Source organism: Olea europaea, chromosome 7 (assembly GCF_002742605.1).
Source record: "Olea europaea var. sylvestris chromosome 7, O_europaea_v1, whole genome shotgun sequence".
NCBI lineage: Eukaryota > Viridiplantae > Streptophyta > Magnoliopsida > Lamiales > Oleaceae > Olea > Olea europaea.
In genome coordinates, this window is record NC_036243.1 from 9,604,795 (window position 1) to 9,623,532 (window position 18,738).

Consider the following 18,738-nt stretch of genomic DNA (forward strand, 5'->3'; position numbering starts at 1 on the left):
CCGTCAAAGTGTTAAACTTTACTTAAGTTGATTTTCTGTTATTTCGGTGTTGGAATCTTTTCAAAGCAATCGGAAAAGAAAAATGATCAATTGGCTATTAAATAGAAGTTTGTAGACTAAATCTCACTTGAATAAAAATTGAAGGATCAAAATCAAGGGAAGAATGAAGAAAAGGATTAACTTGCATTTCATGGAAGAATTAAGAACTTGAAAGCAAGCATTAATCTAAATGGGCTTAGTTCGACCTTATTTGAAATCAAATTCAATAGTCACTTGGACTGATACTGCAAAAGTGGGCTGATTGAATTAAAAATAATTGCGTGGCAGAGAGAAAACTTATATACACGCAAAGGGGACTCAAATTGGAGAATAAAATACAGAGAAACAGAATAACAACTATTGGCGGCTGATGTTTAAGCCATGTTTGATCCCCATTAAATTAAATTACATTATATTTCATTTTTTTTTTCTATTTTTAACTACACAATCTTCCATAAAATAATATTATACGTAAATCAAAAAATTTTCCTTATTTTTTAACCACTCATTTTTCTAAAAAATATTATTCTCCCCATTATCATTTTCAAGTAATGAAAATCAAACAGGGACTAAAAAGAAAGACGATACACGAATACAGAGAAAAATAAATAAATAAATAAATAAATTGGACATCCTTTGGGATTAAAAAGCTGCCGGCGGCTGGAGAAGTGTTGAGAGACGGACGGCTGCAGCAATTTGGAGAATAATTCATCAATATTTGTGTAAGAATTTTGGAAATTAACCTCGTTTAGTTAATTTATTGGCGATGTCTTTTATCCTTTATGTATTTAATTCCGATATAATGCTAGGTTAGATTATTTTAGTGCTAAAATTATGATGAAACTTATATCATGAACATTTAATTTTTTCATCTTATATTGTTTTTTACATTAAAGCACATTTTTAATTCTTGAATATTTGATATGAATTTCTTTTTCTCTACAATTCTATGCGTAATAGTTGTATGAGTTTTGTGATTTATTTTTAAATCGAGAGATTGAAAATAGGTTAGAAATAGTGTCAATTGTCGTAGAGTTCCATATGAGATGAAAATATACCGATATACTCTACATGATTTTTAAGTATTCATAAATCTTTAAGGCATTTTATTTGTTCACATCCATTATAGAAATATAGTAGGATCACATGTAAGAATATGTTTAATTCTACTTGAGGGATATTGTTAAACAAATTAGAAATATTGATCTTAGTAATTGAATCGCTTTAAGTTCTGGGTTAGGGGATTTATATAAAATGATTCAGGATCCTAGTACGCTTTTCATAATTATATTTTTATAAAACTTGCATTTAATTATAACATTACATTAATTTTAGTTAATTTAGATCTTGCATTCATACATAATTTAAGGGGTTAAATTTAATTTTAGAAAAATCATAAAATTCATTCAACTCATATATGTCGATTAAGTTAATGAACGTATCTCTCAACTATTATATAGGTCAGGTTTATCTTATAATGTAAATAAGTTATACTTATTAATTCTCCCAACACAAATGGGACGTGGATGCTTACCCTTATGTTTACACATGTAACAGCACAATGGTCATTTTTATGTCTATAACGCCAATTGTGTCATTCTATAGTTTTCACCTATATTTTTGGTTTTTTCAACAGAAACCTCTAATGATGAACACCCTAACGTATGTCACTACTCCAATGTTTAGTGAGCACTAGGGAAGTCCCTTCAACATAATTGACGAGCTCTTAGTCAAACTGTAGTCATCTTTTTTCTTTTTAGGTGTACCCATTTTCAGTGTGGGCTATCTCGACAAGTTGCCAAAAATGACAATCCAACATGGCACAATCTTGATGAAATATATGTAGATACGTCCCTACCCCTTCCCTAATACTATAAGGCCGAGTCCATGTGTTGTATGATGATTTTCTCCTCTTTAAGGGATTTGTATATGTAAGAAGCAACATGGCTGCTCTTCTCTTGATCCAATGCCCTTTTCCTAGAGTTGATTCATAATTCGGATCCTCAGCATCATTGATTTCTTCAACAGATTGACAGACATGTGAAATACTGATCAAAGGCTTTGTAGTATCACCTACAAAAGTTGATCAAACACAATTCAATCCAATATAGTGCACATTTCGAAATGTAAAAATATTGAATTGCAATTTCTATATACCTTTGTTGACTCCAAATCCCCAACTTTAACCCGATCACTAATTAATTTTATTCTACACCAATCTCCGCGTTTATTATGTTTTGAACATCCATCTTTACCTGGTGTAAAATGCAAAACACTAAAAATACGTGACTATCACAAATGAGAAACAAAAAATAATGCCAATGCCACAAGATATACTTTCGGATAGGAGCAAAAAGCTTATCGTACCTCAACTTGTCCTCCTTATCAATTAATTTAACCCATACCTCAAAGGAGAGGTAAATGAAATTTTCTGTTCTTTTGTCTACCTTCTAAATGTGCAAAACATATTATGATACTAGAATAAACATGTTTCACTCGATTATCCATTCATTAGTTTCATTAGCAATTTCTTTATCACATTATTCATACATTTTTCATTTTATAACAATGCTAATAGATGAATTTCTTTTTAACCTATCAGGATGAAGTAGTGTAAAATAAACTTGAATGAAAGAAGAGGCTTTTATAATCTTGAAAACTACAAGAAACTAAGGTGAAGAAGAAAACAGTTATAGGATTTTTACAATGCAATTGAAGAAGAAAGAAAGAAAGGTGAAAATAAGGGAAATTGAGAGATTATTTTGCTATTTAATTGAAGGGTAATTTTGTCATTTTGTCAATTAAAATGTTTTGAATTTTTTTTTAATGTTTTTCAAAGGTCATTTCTTCAAAGGGTAATTAACACAAAACGTCTTTGTCTTTCAATGTTATTATGCAAAATATTCATAACTTTCGTGTTTTGGTATTTTCACATTTCATTGCGAAAAAGTTCATTTTCATCTAATTTCTCAATAAAAAAATGTAAAATGACAAATATACCATCTTATTTAAATAAAAAAAGAAAAAGAAAAATTAAAGAACAAATTGTAATTATATTCTCAGACTTTTTAAAAAATTACAAACGAGTCCAAATAAATTATTAAAATGACAATTAGCATAAAACTTCTCTACCTTTCAATATTATTGTGTAAAACGTTCATATCTTTCGTTTTTTAACATTTTTTGTGAAAATATCATTTTCATCCATTTTTTCAACTAAATGCTGTAAAATGACGAATATAGTCTCCTATTTAAATAAAAGAAAAATAAAGATCAAATTGAAACTATATTCCTAAATTTTTCAAAAAAGTACAGAGAAATTTCAAATAAATAATTTAAATTTTTTTAAAATTTTTTTAATTATTTATTTTAAATTTATTTGGATGTCGTCTGATCAACAAAGAGCTCTAAATCTTTTTTTTTTCTTTTTTGTTGATACTTGTTTGATTCTAAGCATTTGGTCTGAGTAATTTTTTTGAAAAATTTGGGAGTATAGTTGCGAATTGTTCTTTATTTCTCTTTTCTTTCCTTTTTGTTTTATATAAATAGTAGGGTATAGTCGTTATTTTATAGCTTTTAATTGAAAAAATAGATAAAAAAAAAATGATAACCTTCACAATGAAATGTGAAAATAATGGTGAAAATGACAAAAAATGAAATGTATGAATGTTTGGCACAACAATATTGAGAGGTAAGGAAGTTTTTGTGTTAATTACCTTTTTAATACTATTTGGATTTATTTGCAGTTTTTTAATATGTTTGGGAGTATAATTGCAATTTATTTTTTAATTAATTAATTATTATTTTTTAGAAAGTGGATGGTATATTATTTATTTATTATTTTTTTTTTTTTTGAGAAATAAGATGAAAATGACTTTTTTCGTAAAAAAATTAAAATTAAAATGTGAAAATATGGATGAAAATATTAAAAAAATGAAAGACAGAGACATCATGCACAACCCACTTGGACTCGGTTGAAAATTTGAAATCTCGTTCTTCTTCATCTCGACTCAAATTTTCGTTGAGTCCATCTTTTTGTTTGTTCCAAATATTCATCTTTCCCGCTCGGATTGGGAATTCCGAATTCGATTCCATGTCTACAGTACAACGGGAAGATGACGAGGAATGGGAACTAATAAACGACGATGGCTTTGTATACAAGCGCAAGAAGCGGCCACGCCTCGACCCCACCTCCTCCGCCGCACCTCTGCAGCCGCCAGATCCGGCTGTGGAAGAGAAAAACCGTCGTCGGAGGAAGAAAAGGGCTCTCCTCAAACTCAAAGACAAGTATTTGAAAGAAATCCGCCAGTGGGAGCTTTTGTCGAACACAATGAAGGAAATGCAAGAAAACGCCAATGTACAAATGCAAAAGCGTCGAGAAGTGGATTCCACGAGACGTTTTGACGAAGCCAGTAGTTCAATTTTACCGTCGGCACAGTCCACGTCGGGTTCTACCCACCGGCGACTCATTGACGATCTCTTCTCTCAGGTATTGCTTGATTTACGCCCTCTCTAGGGTTTCGATTTGCGGCATTTCAGCTCATTTTTATTTTTATTTATTTATTCTTATTTTCAATTGATAGGCTGAGGCACAAGAGGCGATAATTCGAGACGTCTCGAATCTGTGCGATTTAGCAGAAGCATTGTGCAGTGCCCAAGAAGAGAGATTGAAGCAGCAATTCACTGACCTTCCGATTTGGGAATCATCGCCACGCGAGCTCATTGAAGCATTAACTAAACAGTAATAGGTTTGTTCTAGGAATTTGTATCATCTATCCAAGACAAATGTTTCAACCGTAGGTGCAGTTAGGGTTTGTGATTGATCTTTTTCAAGAATTTTGTTGCCTGTTCTTGTGCTTACAAAGGCTGCAAAGAAATGGGGGGAGTGAGATGAGATATTTGTATTTTGATAAAGTTATTTTGTAAATTTGAGATGAAATCTGGGATTCCAAATCGCTATGCCTAGGCATGTGGATTACCATATTTGGTTCTTGAATGCATTGCTTGTTGATATTGCAGTTTCTTTACTTGAATGTCGATGCAGTGGTGTGGAATTGATCTCCTGAACTGCTCAAACGTGGCAAGAGAACTTTAATTTTGATTCTTTGAATTTTCACTCTCTTGTCACGTTAGTGATGGGAAGTTTGTATCCTATCCATCAGATTGCTAAATGCTTAGCTATAATGCATGAAATTTTAACTTCTTTTACACGTTACTCTTCAACCCCTTACTACACGTTCCGTGAAGGTTTGCGGCAAGATACAAGCTCCAACTATGAGAAATTAGTAGTGGGTAAAAATTCTTTACTGATATAATGCAATGTTGAACAGAGGAAAATGCAAGCGTTCTGAGGTTCACTACCTGGCCAAGAACCATTGTGGCTACATTTCTCCCATCCATAAGTGAACAAATCTCCACACAGCAAACCTTCAATCAGATGGGAATCCCTTCTTCATCACATCCTCACACAGGACAAGAGGATCTTAGTTGTTTTGACATTTGCATAATGGTGGCTCAAAGCCAGTTTGCTCCCTTGATATTAGACTTAAGTCCTTTTAGTCGAGAAAACAAGACAAAGTATGATTATGCCTTTTAGACAAGAAAACGAATCATACAACTCATTCTCGAGCAAGCTTTGCAGACTTGTATGCACTGTGCATTTATCATGGAATTGGATATGACTCGACAATATCATAGTAATATCCAACCCTCCATCCTTATCAACCATGCCATTATGATTTATATAACTCTTGAAAGAATCTGATGACACTTGATAAAGATGCAGAAACATTTATTGCATAGATCTCATTGTTCATGGTCACGAGGTTAAAAAATATAATCAAGTCTCTCATAGTCTTCATTTCGATGACAGAGTTTCAAGGTCAATTTCTTTTAGTAAAGATCGCATAACATTAACTGATTCAATGACAACCATTTTATTCGCATGCAGCCTCCAAAAGTTGAACTTGTAAAGGCCCTTTGGGACAGAACACAATGACTGCACCACCACTGCCTGTAAATTTTGATGCAGCACCGACCCGTCTGGCAACTTCAACCATCTCTAAGTTCAGTGCCCCAATGGTATCCTCTCCAAACATTTGCCTGTCATAACCACAAAACAAAAGTTATATACAAGATCATTATGCAAACGTTGAGGCCACTTGACCAAACTTAGCACGTTCTGCTAAGCATAAAAAATTGTAAGTTTTACCATAAAGAATTTTCTTATCAATCAAAACACGGTAAGATAAAAATTACTTTTAAAAACATAATTTTTTTTCCTTTTCCCACACGAGAAAATTGACTTATAGGAACATGTTAGATTAATTGTAACTTCATATTTTTCAAACATTCTCTGTTAAAAAAACAATAAAGGTGATCAGAATGGAGAAGCTGGTCACAAGAATGATATTAATGGTGTTCACAAGTAACAAAATAGTGCATCATGTGGCACAGAAGGGACATGTAAGAGCACATTTTAGAAGATTAAAATTAGTTCAAATTAAGACACTAAATGAAACCTTAATTTCCAATCTTGTATTATAATCTTAAGTACCAAAGATTATACAACTTGTGCCTACAACAGTAAGCTTATAGGAACAAATAGTTGAAAAAATGTAACGAATACAAGCAGTGTTCTAAAAAGCTTGTCTAAGCAACGCCTGTCTTAAAGCTCGGGCAAAACGCCTAGTTTCGTGCCTAAACGCTTTTTTCCTTCAATTCCTAAATAGTTGAATTTTTTACTCCAATTTTTTCGTCGACCGTAAATGAAGCTTATTATTATTTTTCAAAAAAAAAAAAAAAAAAAAAAAAACCTTTTTTTTTTTTTAAAAAAAAAAAAAAAAAAAAAAAAAACCTTTTCATTTGACTTTAATTTCAAGTTTTTAAAAGATTTTATATATACAAAAGTTAAAAATGACTTTATTTAAGTAGTTAAATAAAATTTAAGCTTTGATGTTATTTACGTTATATTATTATGATATTGAGACTCATTTTATTATAAAATCCAAAAGCATGTAAAAAGTTTTCATAAATATATTAAGTGGACTTACCTAGTTGAAAATTGAAACTATGAAAAATATTCTAACTTTTACATTTCGAAAACTTGAAAATTATATAATTGATTAATGGTAGAAGTTATTATAATTTTAGATGTTTAATATGTATCATTTTAATTATTAAATAATTTTTAAATGATTAAAAATTAAATCTAATATTATAAATAAGAAAACGCTTTTCTATGCCTAAGCCTCACTTAAGTTCGTAAAACTTGAAGTTGCGACTCTACGCTTAGCCACGCTTTACACTTTTTCGCTTAGCTAAGCTTTACACTTTTTAAAACACTGGATACAATTCAAACATCTCCATGAACCACCTAGGATACATCTCTTACCTCCACAGATCAAAATTATGGTTCATGAGGCTTGCGAATTTGACATTGTCCTTATCAAGCAATGCCTTTTGTCCTTGTAAAGCAATCTTTGCAACCTCTTCCATGGGCGATATTATGAACCATCACCATCTAACCACCTTTGTTGAACTGTAGTATGTACCTGCAATACATCAATATTTCATCAAAATATGCGCTTACAACTAGCCTTTTCGTGTGGTCAATATGCAAGAAAGAAGGTCCCAGAAACATCCGTTTTCAGATCATGTTCATTCCTCGCTTATGGAATTACTTCTTTTTCTTTTCAAAATAGTTAAAATGAAAATTTGAACAATATGTCAACAAATTTCATGAAGGAAATTTGAGCAGATTGTGTTATGGAAACACAAGAATAAATTCCAAAACCATCTATACCAGAACCAGAAACATAAATCTAGATTATATTCTTTTTTCTCCTTATTTCTATTTTCTTTCTTATGCTAAACTTTATCACAGAAGATATGATTTCTGTGGATCTTTCAATAGATTTACCTTTGGATAGTACATGTGATGAAAAAACTATTAATGTAGCCTACATAGTCTATGAACATAAATGACAAAGTCAAAATTGTCTTATTCTTTTTATTTAACAAACTGTCGGGGTCAATAAACAGAACAACTGCATGTCTTGATATTTATTATTTACAGATGAGAAAAGAACAGTGCTACAATGCTTACCTTTCCAGAATCACTAGGATTCTCAGCATAGATTGGATGAAGTGGTGGGAGGAGACCGACAGGCGACATCCATAGGTGTATATATTCCATGCCCCAGATCTTCCATATACTTCTTGCTAAATCTAAAGAAATAATAATATTAGGTGCTGGATAAAGATGGTATTGCACGGATTAGAAGTGCCTGTCTCGTTGCATACCATATGCACAAGGCCCCCATAGACCTGTGCAACCCAATCCTGAAGACCAGCAACAATACCAAGTTCCTTCTCAGCATTGAGAATTAGGTTTGGCCTGACCTCGATTTTAACCAGATGCCTGACACTATAAAAGTCAAGCAGGCAGCTCAGAGTAGCGCAAACGATAGCACTGGAACAAGAAAGCCCCATCTGAGACATTAAAACAACTATAATTCAGTTGCATTTTTGATTAAATAAAATGGTTTTCCGAATTATAAATATGATCAACAGCGGAACAGAGTAAAAAATAAAGGAATACTTTAACTTCTGAGAATCAATCAGACATAGAAGATAACAATTTACTTCCTCTGACAAAAAGAAAGCATGCATAAGAGAGCTGAATTGGAACAAATAACTGGCATCATTATTTCTAAAATTTAAAAATCCAGTTGCTAATTCAGAAACCTGTCTACGGTCTCCCATATCTTACCAAATCAATTGTATCATGAATGTTTCATTTTCTTTGGACGTCCACTTCACCTCATGCATGGTGCAAGAACAATACAATAAGCATTCGCATTCCGTGGCCTTTAATGTAAGAGTTAAGACTAAGGTTGCCAATTATAATTGGTATTTTCTTCTCAATATTTTACTGAAAGATAGCGTTCAAACTCTTCAAAAGATGTACATTTTTAGTACTTCGGCTCTTACCTGGCGAGGGATATTAGTATCACAGAACAACGCAAAATTCTCTCTGTGTAGACTGATGCTATTTTTAATGCAGTATATATGATAAACTTTAAAAATCGCCATAAGCAGACGAACCCCTCCATAGTACCCTTTAGCTTGCAACCGATTCACCTACAATAAAAGAAGTTACAATACAAGTTGACCTTTATGGAAGATGAAAAAAAAAAAAAGAAAAAAAAAACAAGAAATCATATCATTATGATGTGGAAAGTACCCAATGTGTTTATAAACCATGCAGAATCTAATATCCGCTAAAATTCTGTGGACATCAATTTATGCCAACAATAAGAAACTCATACGACACAATTCAAATGACAATCAAACACAAAACAAATGTGCATTTCGAGATGTCAGCATCAAAATCAACAAATCACAAGTGTAAACAATCCAATAATTTAAACCACAATTTAGTACAGCTTAACCACATATTTCGAGATCAATAGAGGGAAAAAGAAAAACACCAAGTGAGGAAGCGAATCAAATTGGACCAGATAATGAGTAGGACGAGGCAAAATGACCAGATCTTTCGAAGGCTGCAAACGAACAGAGGCCCAGAAATTGCCGAGGCTAATAGCAATTATCCGCCCATAATAAACATCGCGCAGATTCCCCAATAGCCCCACCTAGCATACGCCTTGTACTCTATCACCAATTTCTCCGATTCATCACCTGGCATTTTGATTTTGCTTCACCTCTTCAAAATCAACCAGAATTTCTCTCTTATTTTTTAACTATAAACCATAAAACATCAATTTACTCTACTGAAATTATGCTTCTGTTAGTATGGCAATAAAATTTCGCTTTATTAGTTAAAATAATTTTTTTTTTTTTCAAAAATTCGAAAATATTCCATACTTTTCACATCCCTTGTTGGGTATCCATTTTTCTCTTTATTTTTAGCAACACGCATTTTTCAATATAATAATATATTATACAAATTCAAATTTTTTTTTTATTTTTGACTCCACATTCTCCATCAATCTACTATTTTGAAATGCATTCTTGATAAAAAAAAAAAATGGAAACAAACAAGCTCATATATTCTCCATTATATATATATATTACAAAATCCAACGCGTTAGGCTCGAATAGAGCTAAATGTATCTCAAAAGTTTGGCTCAAAAAAAGAAAATATATGATTAAATTAATTACTAATTTAAATTTAAATTGTAGGTTCAGGAAAGTATAAAGACCGAAAAATATTCGAGACAAAAATCAAGTATAGACGCAGATCTGTAGAAAAACAGGAAAGGAACACAAGATTTTTCGGCTGAAACCCCAAGGTTCAGCGATTTATCAAATCACCTAGTCCCCGTTGAGCATCCATAAAGGAATAGGCTCAAATCCACTAAAATCACCCGCCAAATACCACAAACTTCGATTACAACCGGAACACACAGTTCCAACTACAGCAACTATCAAAACCCTCAACACCGAATTGAACTCACACAAGAGTTCATAAGGATTCAATCCCTTTACAGAAATATACACAAAGATCTAAGAAAGAATCCCAAAATTACAGAGAGAACAATATGAAAATATAGAAGCTGCGCGCGAGAGAGAGCCGCTCAAACCCTATACTCCCCTTTTATAAGAGAGATGCCCCATTTTGATCCAGCGACCTTTATTTAGCCAAGTGTCGAAATCTAGTATAAGTTGTTATTTAAAAACTGAAAACGCGTTTTCTCAAAACCATTTTTCAATTTCGAGATTTTTTTTCATTTTGGATCATTAGACCGGGTATGGGCTGAGTCCTTCAATTTAGGCTGGGCTTCCACATAAAACAGCAACCCATTTCTACATTCTCCACCTTTGCTGTTTTGTGCCTACTTTAATGTGGATTTAAGCTTATACCTCAATTTCATTTGCTCTTATTACTTGTAAAAACAAAATAATGGAAGTTAGTCTTTTTTAAGATTAATTAATCTTACAGAACCAACAAACTTACTAATAGGGATTACCTTAGTTCCGGCATCTGCTGGATTTACCTTAGTAGGTATTTTGATTAATCTAATATCACCCCTATCAATGATATCTCTAATAAAATATGCTTTGATCTATCATGCAGGATATGATTTTTACTTAGAAAAATAGCACTTTGGTTATCTGAATATAGCTCTACCTGATTTTCTATAAGACCTAATTCACTAAGCAAACCCTTCAGTCACAATCCCTCTTTCACTGCTTCCGTTGCAGCAATGTATTCAGCCTCGGTTGAGGACAATGCAACAAGTTTTTGAAGCTGAGATTTCCAACTAATGCATGTATCATTTATCACATAAAAGTATGCAGTTGTGGACTTCCTATTGTCCGGATTACCAGTAAAATCTGAATCTACATATCCCTTAAATCTAAATCCATTTTTATTTGTTTTGAACATTAGACCTAAGTTACTTGTTCCTTTCAAGTACTTAATCAGATTTTTCATGCATTGCCAATGTATTTCACATGGGTTACTCATAAATCTACTTTACACACTCACGGCATAAGCAATATCAGGTTTAGAGCAAACCATAAGATACATAACATATCAAACAGCATTAGAATAAGGCACATTTATCATTCTTTTATGCTCTTCTTCAGTTTTAGGCAATTGATCAACAGATAGTTTCATACCAGTAGATAGAGGCAAACTTACAGGCTTAGACTCATGAAGGAAGAACCTTTTTACAACCTTATCAATATAAGATTTTTGTGTTAGAAACAACTTTCCATTTATCCTATCTCTTTTTATTTCCATGCCCAAAATCTTTCTAGCTGGTCCTAAATCTTTCATTTCAAATTCAGATTTTAGATTTTCTTTAATTGAATTAAGTATAATAGAATTGTGACCAGCAAGGAACATATCATCAACATACAAAAGCAGATAGAAAAAATCAGATTCCCCTCCTTTCTTGTAATAGAAACAGGGATCATATTCTGATTTTCTAAAGTTCAAACCTTGTATAAAAGAGTCAAATCTTTTATACCACTGCCTAAGGGCCTGTTTTAGGCCATATAAGGATTTTTTTAAGAGACACACTAAGTTTCCATTTCCTACCACTTCAAACCCTCTTAGTTGAGTGATATGTATGGTTTCATCTAAAGAGCCATACAAGAAGGCAGTTTTCACATTGAGTTGTTCTAACTCCAAGTCAAATTGTGTCACTATAGCAAGTAGGACTCCAATGGATGTATATTTAACAACCGGTGAAAAGATTTCAGTGTAATCTATTCCTTCCCTTTGGTTAAAGCCTTTAACTACTAGCCTTGCCTTAAATCTTTTATCTCTAGCTTTAGTCTCATTCTCTTTAATTTTATAAACTCATTTACAATCAATTAATTTACAATCTTTGGGTTTTTCAACTAGAGTCCAGGTCTCATTTTTAAAGAGTGAATTCATTTCATCTTCCATCGCAGCAATCCACTTAGAGGATTCTTTGGAAGATATAGCCTCTTCATAAGAGGCTGGTTCTATGTCAAACTGATCAGATGCAAAATCAGCATGTTGATACTTGGGAGGAGGTCTTATTTCCCTCCTTTCTCTGTTCTTGGCAAGCTGGTAGCCCTGCAGATCATGTGCAGGCTCCAGATGCTGTTCATCTTCAATTATTTCAACATCAGAGTCATTTTGGGATAATACCTGATGTGGCTCCACCTCAAACTGAACCTGGTCATCAGTATTGTGGCTATCAAAATTAATTTCAGTGATAATGAAGTCATCCTTTCCCAATTTTTCACCAGATTTGCCACTAAGACAATGGAAATCATCTTCATAAAAGATAACAGATCTACTTGTTATCACCTTATAACCCCTCACATCTCTTAACCACAATCTATAGTCTTTAACACTTTCTCCATATCCTAATAACACATCCTTCAATGATCTAGGGTCCAATTTTGACTCAGTATGATTTGCATAGGTTGCACATCCTAAAGTTCTTAGATGAGAGTAATCTGGCATTTAACCAGACCAGATTTGTTCGGGAATTCTGTTATTTAGAGAGCTGGAAGGGCATCTATTTATAAGATAACCTGCTGTTTTTATAGCTTTACCCTAGAAAATTTTTGGAAGGCCAAAACTGATTAGCATACATCTGGTCCTTTCAAGAATTGTCCTATTAAGCCTCTCCGCAACTCCATTTTGTTGTGGAGTATAGCTCACAGTTTTATGTCTCATTATCCCTTGTTTACTGCAATATTGGTCAAATTCGGTATTGCAGAATTCAAGGCCATTATCAGTTCTTAAAATTTTTATCTTCTTACCAGTCTGATTTTCAATTAGTACACTCCATTCTTTGAAAATTGCAAAAGTATCAGATTTAGATTTTAGTAAGAAAATCCACGTCTTTCTTGAATAGTCATCGATTGTAAGAAGATAATATCTGTAACCAGATACAGTAGAAACAGGTGCAGGTCCTCATAAATCAGAATGTATGTATTCAAGGACATCTTGAGATTTGTGCAGCCCTGCCTTAAAAGGCAGTATGGCTTGTTTTTCCATGATACAGTGTTCACAAAAAGTCAATTTTTGAACACTATCTTTCCCAAATGTCCCTTGACATAATAGTGTTTTTAAACCTTTTTCACTTAAGTGGCCAAGTCTTTTATGCCATAGTTCTGATTTATCGGGATGTGTGACAGAATTCACAGAATTTATTGGTGAAATTATTTTAGCACCTATTACATAGATTCCATTAAGCTTAGGAGAACTGACAATGAGTTCTTGATTTCTTGTTATATTTGTAAAGTCATTTTTAATACCAATTTGGAAATTTTCATCATCAAGAACTCGTAGGGATATGAGATTCCTTCTAAGTGCTGGTACATATCTTATGTTTTTTAATAACATGTGATGACCATTGTTAAATTTCAACCGCACATTTCCAGTTCCCTTAACTTGACATGATTCATCATTCCCAAGTTTTACAAATCCTCCATCCAGACTACAAAAGTCTGAAATGCAGCTAATATTGGGTGTCATATGAAAGGCACATCTTGAGTCCAGGACCCAGTCCTCATTAGTATTCTCAGATAGAGATGCATAGGCTACTCCAATATTAGCTCCTGCTTCTTTATAATTAGCAGCAGCAGCTAAAGAAGCATTTTCAGTGTTAGACCCATTCTTTTGGTTATTTGCCTTTTTAAAACAGTCTTTAATAAAATGGTCTGTCTTTCCACAGTAAAAACATTTTCTGTTATTGTTGCTGTTTGGCTTTCCTTTGATTGGTTTCTTGCCTTTTCCTTTGGTGTTATTCCATTTTCTTTTGTTAAAAATTTTATTCTTGTCAAAATTGGAATGACTGAAGTTACTCACACCTTTAGCATATGGTTTTTGATTTGATGACATACCCTCAACATGGTACACTTCTTTGTGTTCAGATTTTAATTCAAGTTCTTTATTCAGAAGAGAACTATGAATTATTTCAATAGTGAGATCACTTCTACCATACTCTAGAGCATTTCTAATATCTTTATATTTATCTCCTAGAGCATTAAGTAGGCCAACTACCTTCTGTTCATCAGAAATTTTTTCATCACAATTTGTTAAGTCTTGTGTGATCCTATTAAACCTATCAACATTATCTCTCGCATCAAGATTAGAATCAAACTTAAAACTAAAAAACTGTCTTCAAAGAAAACATTTATGTGGCACAGTCTTTGTAAGGTAATGTTTTTCTAAGGCAGTCCATAATTCTTCAGCAGTTTTAGTTTCTCCTACTTTCCTAATCACAGTATCAAACAGATGTAGGAATAAAGTGCTCCAGGCTAATTCATCTTGTTTAGTTTTCCTAGCTTCAAATAAGGTTTCTAGCCAAGATTCATCAATAGCCTTAGCACATTTTAACTGTAACAACAGTGCTTTAATTTTCTGACGTCAGAGACTAAAGTCTCCTTTGTCATCCCACATTTGGACATCTACCTTAGAGTTCATATTGTGCAGGAGTATGTAATTTTTTTTCACAAGTTATGATAAAGCACATATATCTCAATGATTATTCAGTCAACAGTATGTCACAAGGTTTACTGTCCTATTATTCCAATTTCAGATTATATATATAAAATAGTGCTTAAGTGTGATATGTACAGGAGTATATCAACCAACATTAAACACATTTAATTATGCATATCACTAAGCATGCAATCAAATTTAATCACAGAACTTACACACAATAAGCTATCAAGACTGTAAACACAATGTGTGTACCTTTGAGGCAATTATACTTTGGTAGGTTAGCACTTGAGAGGATCAAACTGTGTATTAGTACAGTTCACATAGAATGTACAACAATTTATCAATTGAAATATGATTTTGATTTTATTATCAACTCACAGTGAGATATTTAAGAAAACAGTTTTGAAGATTACAAGTTTCTTGAACCGAAACCCTAGTCCCCAAAATTTCTAGGATTCTTTTAGGGAACCCTAGACAAAGGTAAAGGTAGGGGAGGTTCAATGAGACCTTATGTTTGAAAAACACGTTTTGTTTTTTAAAAAAAATTATCTCACATAAACTGCAGGTACATAAAATACCAAAAACGTTTGATTCTTATACAAGAGCAATCTCTTGACTACTGCAGGTGCCACCACAGACAAACAAAGAACCAACACTGCAGTAATCAGTAGGCATTTATAGAAAACTTCTATTTATTTCATTACCAACACACTGCAGGGTGCAGTATGATCACCAAAAGATTTCAATAAGGATTTTAGAACCAGATACGAATAAGAATCAGAGGACCAAGGTAAAAGATAATCAAGAAACTTCAGTTTCTATCAAATAGATTCGACATTGATTATTTGTTAAAGAATTTAACTCAGTAACATCCGATTTCCTTTCAAGAAAGATTCAACATTAGCTCAAAATTTAAACAGCACACTAATAGTGCCTATGTTACACCAGTCGTATGCGAAGAAAAAGAAAAATTTAAAAATAAAATAAAAATATGTTGGCAGATCGTAGTGATCTGCCGTTTCTCTTTCCGGCCGGTGACTCAACTTTCAGTTCCTTAACTAGGGAAACCAAAAAAAAATTTCTCCAGCTCTGATACCACAGTAGGTTCAGGAAATTATAAAGACCGAAAAATATTCGAGGCAAAAATCAAGTATAGACGCAGATCTGTAGAAACACAGTGCCGAAACCCCGAGATTCGACGATTTATCAAATCGCCTAGTCCCCGTTGAGCATCCATAAAGGAATAGGCTCAAATCCACTAAAATCACCGGCTAAATACCACAAACTTCGATTACAATCAGAACAACAACTATCAAAACATTCAACACCAAATTGAACTCACACAAGAGTTCATAAATATTCAATCCCTTTACAGAAATCTACACAAAGATCTAAGAGAGAATCCCAAAATTACAGAGAGAACAATATGAAAATATAGAAGCTGTGAGAGAGAGAGAGAGCCACTCAAACCCTAGACTCCCCTTTTATAAGAGAGATGCCCCATTTTGATCCAACGGCCTTTATTTAGCCCAGTGTCAAAATCTAGTATAAGTTGTTACTTAAAAACTGAAAACGCGTTTTCTCAAAACCATTTTTCAGCTTCGAGATTCTTCTTCATTTTGGGTCATTGGACCGGGTATAAGCTGAGTCCTTAAATTTGGGCTGGGCTTCCACATAAAACAGCAACCCATTTCTACATAAATTTTAGTCAAATTTTAATTATATATTTCACAGTAGAACAACAAATAGAATAGTCAAGCATGTATTTATCAACACGTTCACTTAAAAAATAAGGGGTAATAAGAAACATTAGAAAGCAACTCACATCAAAACTCTAATTCAATGATAAATTGAATTCATAACCATTATTGACAAATGAATACCATAAACACAAATCACAACATGTGATTCAGAAAAATCGAAAAAAGAAAATATCTAAAATATTGAAATTTAACATTAACTTCTCTTCTTCTTCAAATGTCCATAACATAAAACAGCAACCCATTTCTACATAAATTTTAGTCAAATTTTAATTATATATTTCACAGTAGAACAACAAATAGAATAGTCAAGCATGTATTTATCAACACGTTCACTTAAAAAATAAGGGGTAATAAGAAACATTAGAAAGCAACTCACATCAAAACTCTAATTCAATGATAAATTGAATTCATAACCATTATTGACAAATGAATACCATAAACACAAATCACAACATGTGATTCAGAAAAATCGAAAAAAGAAAATATCTAAAATATTGAAATTTAACATTAACTTCTCTTCTTCTTCAAATGTCCATAAAAGATTGTAAGCTTTGATTCTTACATCAACTAAGTGAGTGTTCAAGAGAATAACAATAGTAGATTTCAGGGTTTCATGAAGGAGAGAAGATGGTGATGAAAAGAAAAATAATTGTATAGAGTTGTCGACCCGACTATGGAAGAAAAGGAAGCCAAAATTGCATTAGAGCTAAATGGAAATCGAAAGGAGAATTAGGGCATTATGTCTTTTTTACATGTAAAGATATTTTAGTAATTTACAAATTGTATTTTCCTTTTCTTTGTATCTTTCGGCTATCTAACTATTTAAGATAGTTCATAAACTTTTCAAATAAATTTTTGCTTTGAATGGACATCTTAAATTAAAACCCTGAAATAAAATTTTTAACTACACCTCCTTTGAATAAAATAATTTTGTACAAAAATTCAAAATTATTCCATACTTTTCATACATTTTCTATTTAAAAATTAAAAAAAAATCCTATTACAAAATCTATTTCTCCAAAAACATTTTGCTCGAATAGGGCTAAATGTGTCTCAAAAGTTTGGGTCAATAAAAAAAAATATATTATTAAATTAATTACTAATTTTAACTTGAATTTTAGTCAACTTTTAATTGTACTTCAAACAAACATGAACCAACAATTTATGCAGTAATTTATCGAGTTAATTGTTCCAATTCTCACTAAACTCAAATAGACGTCTTTAATTGATCATTATACTTTAATTTGTCGGATTTTGGTAATTAAACTTTTAAAAGTATTGACGTTACTCACTAAAATCACTTCTGCTTCCCATCTCCAAAAGGAGCTGACCTCGCAGGCAGTTTTCATATGTAGCACCCAATTACTATTTTGAATGCCCAATCATGAAGGAGAAAAAATTTACATAAGCAAATCGTTTTTTATGGCTTATTATTTTTTGCCAGGCATCTCTAATTGCTCACTAAACTTTAAAGTGGTATAGTTTTGGCCATTAACCTTCTCGGAGTGACGCCAGTTTGAGGTTGCAAATTTTAGGCAATACAGTATGAGTTTTTTCAATAAGTGTGCAACAGACCAGTGATTGCAAAATATAATATTTTGTAAATGAGACATTAATTATAAGGCATATACGCCCTTATTTAAATATATTGATCCACGATGGAGACCCGAGCAAATGGGAGAATCATTGCAAGAAATTTAGAACATATGCATGCAATTTCATTAATTACATATTCAATATTTAATAATTTCAACCATTCTTATTTAGACCCTTCAAAGACTTTGCTAGAGATCAAACTTTTTGGGTTTATTTCTGTTTCAGGGTCATAGCTCTGGGGCGACTGTAAGACACTTCATTCGCTCAGATCTTGAGCGTCTTGCAAGTTTGGGCAATGATGTTACCGTGTTCGTGGGCTTCCACCGTATTCATTAATAACTCTATCTGGGCCTTTATCCTGAATTGTCCAAT

General features: G+C 32.5%; 1 protein-coding gene and 1 pseudogene across 1 annotated transcript; one reads left to right on the plus strand and one right to left on the minus strand.

Annotated features, from left to right (window-relative positions):
* The first annotated feature begins 3,986 nt into the window (after window positions 1–3,986).
* Window positions 3,987–4,998, plus strand: LOC111396926. Its single transcript, XM_023023542.1, has 2 exons — window positions 3,987–4,528; window positions 4,623–4,998. The coding sequence occupies exons 1-2, from the start codon at window positions 4,133–4,135 to the stop codon at window positions 4,782–4,784; spliced, it is 558 nt and encodes a 185-aa protein (XP_022879310.1). The 5' UTR covers window positions 3,987–4,132; the 3' UTR covers window positions 4,785–4,998.
* Window positions 4,999–5,728: 730 nt separating this feature from the next.
* LOC111396927 lies at window positions 5,729–9,939 on the minus strand (annotated as a pseudogene).
* Window positions 9,940–18,738: the final 8,799 nt, after the last annotated feature.

Bases quoted from the DNA above. Each gene is read 5' to 3' on its own strand.
- LOC111396926 (XM_023023542.1), top strand. From the start codon at position 4,133: ATGTCTACAGTACAACGGGAAGATGACGAGGAATGGGAACTAATAAAC. The intron at 4,529-4,622 runs GTATTGCTTGAT...TTCAATTGATAG, and splicing joins TTGACGATCTCTTCTCTCAG to GCTGAGGCACAAGAGGCGAT.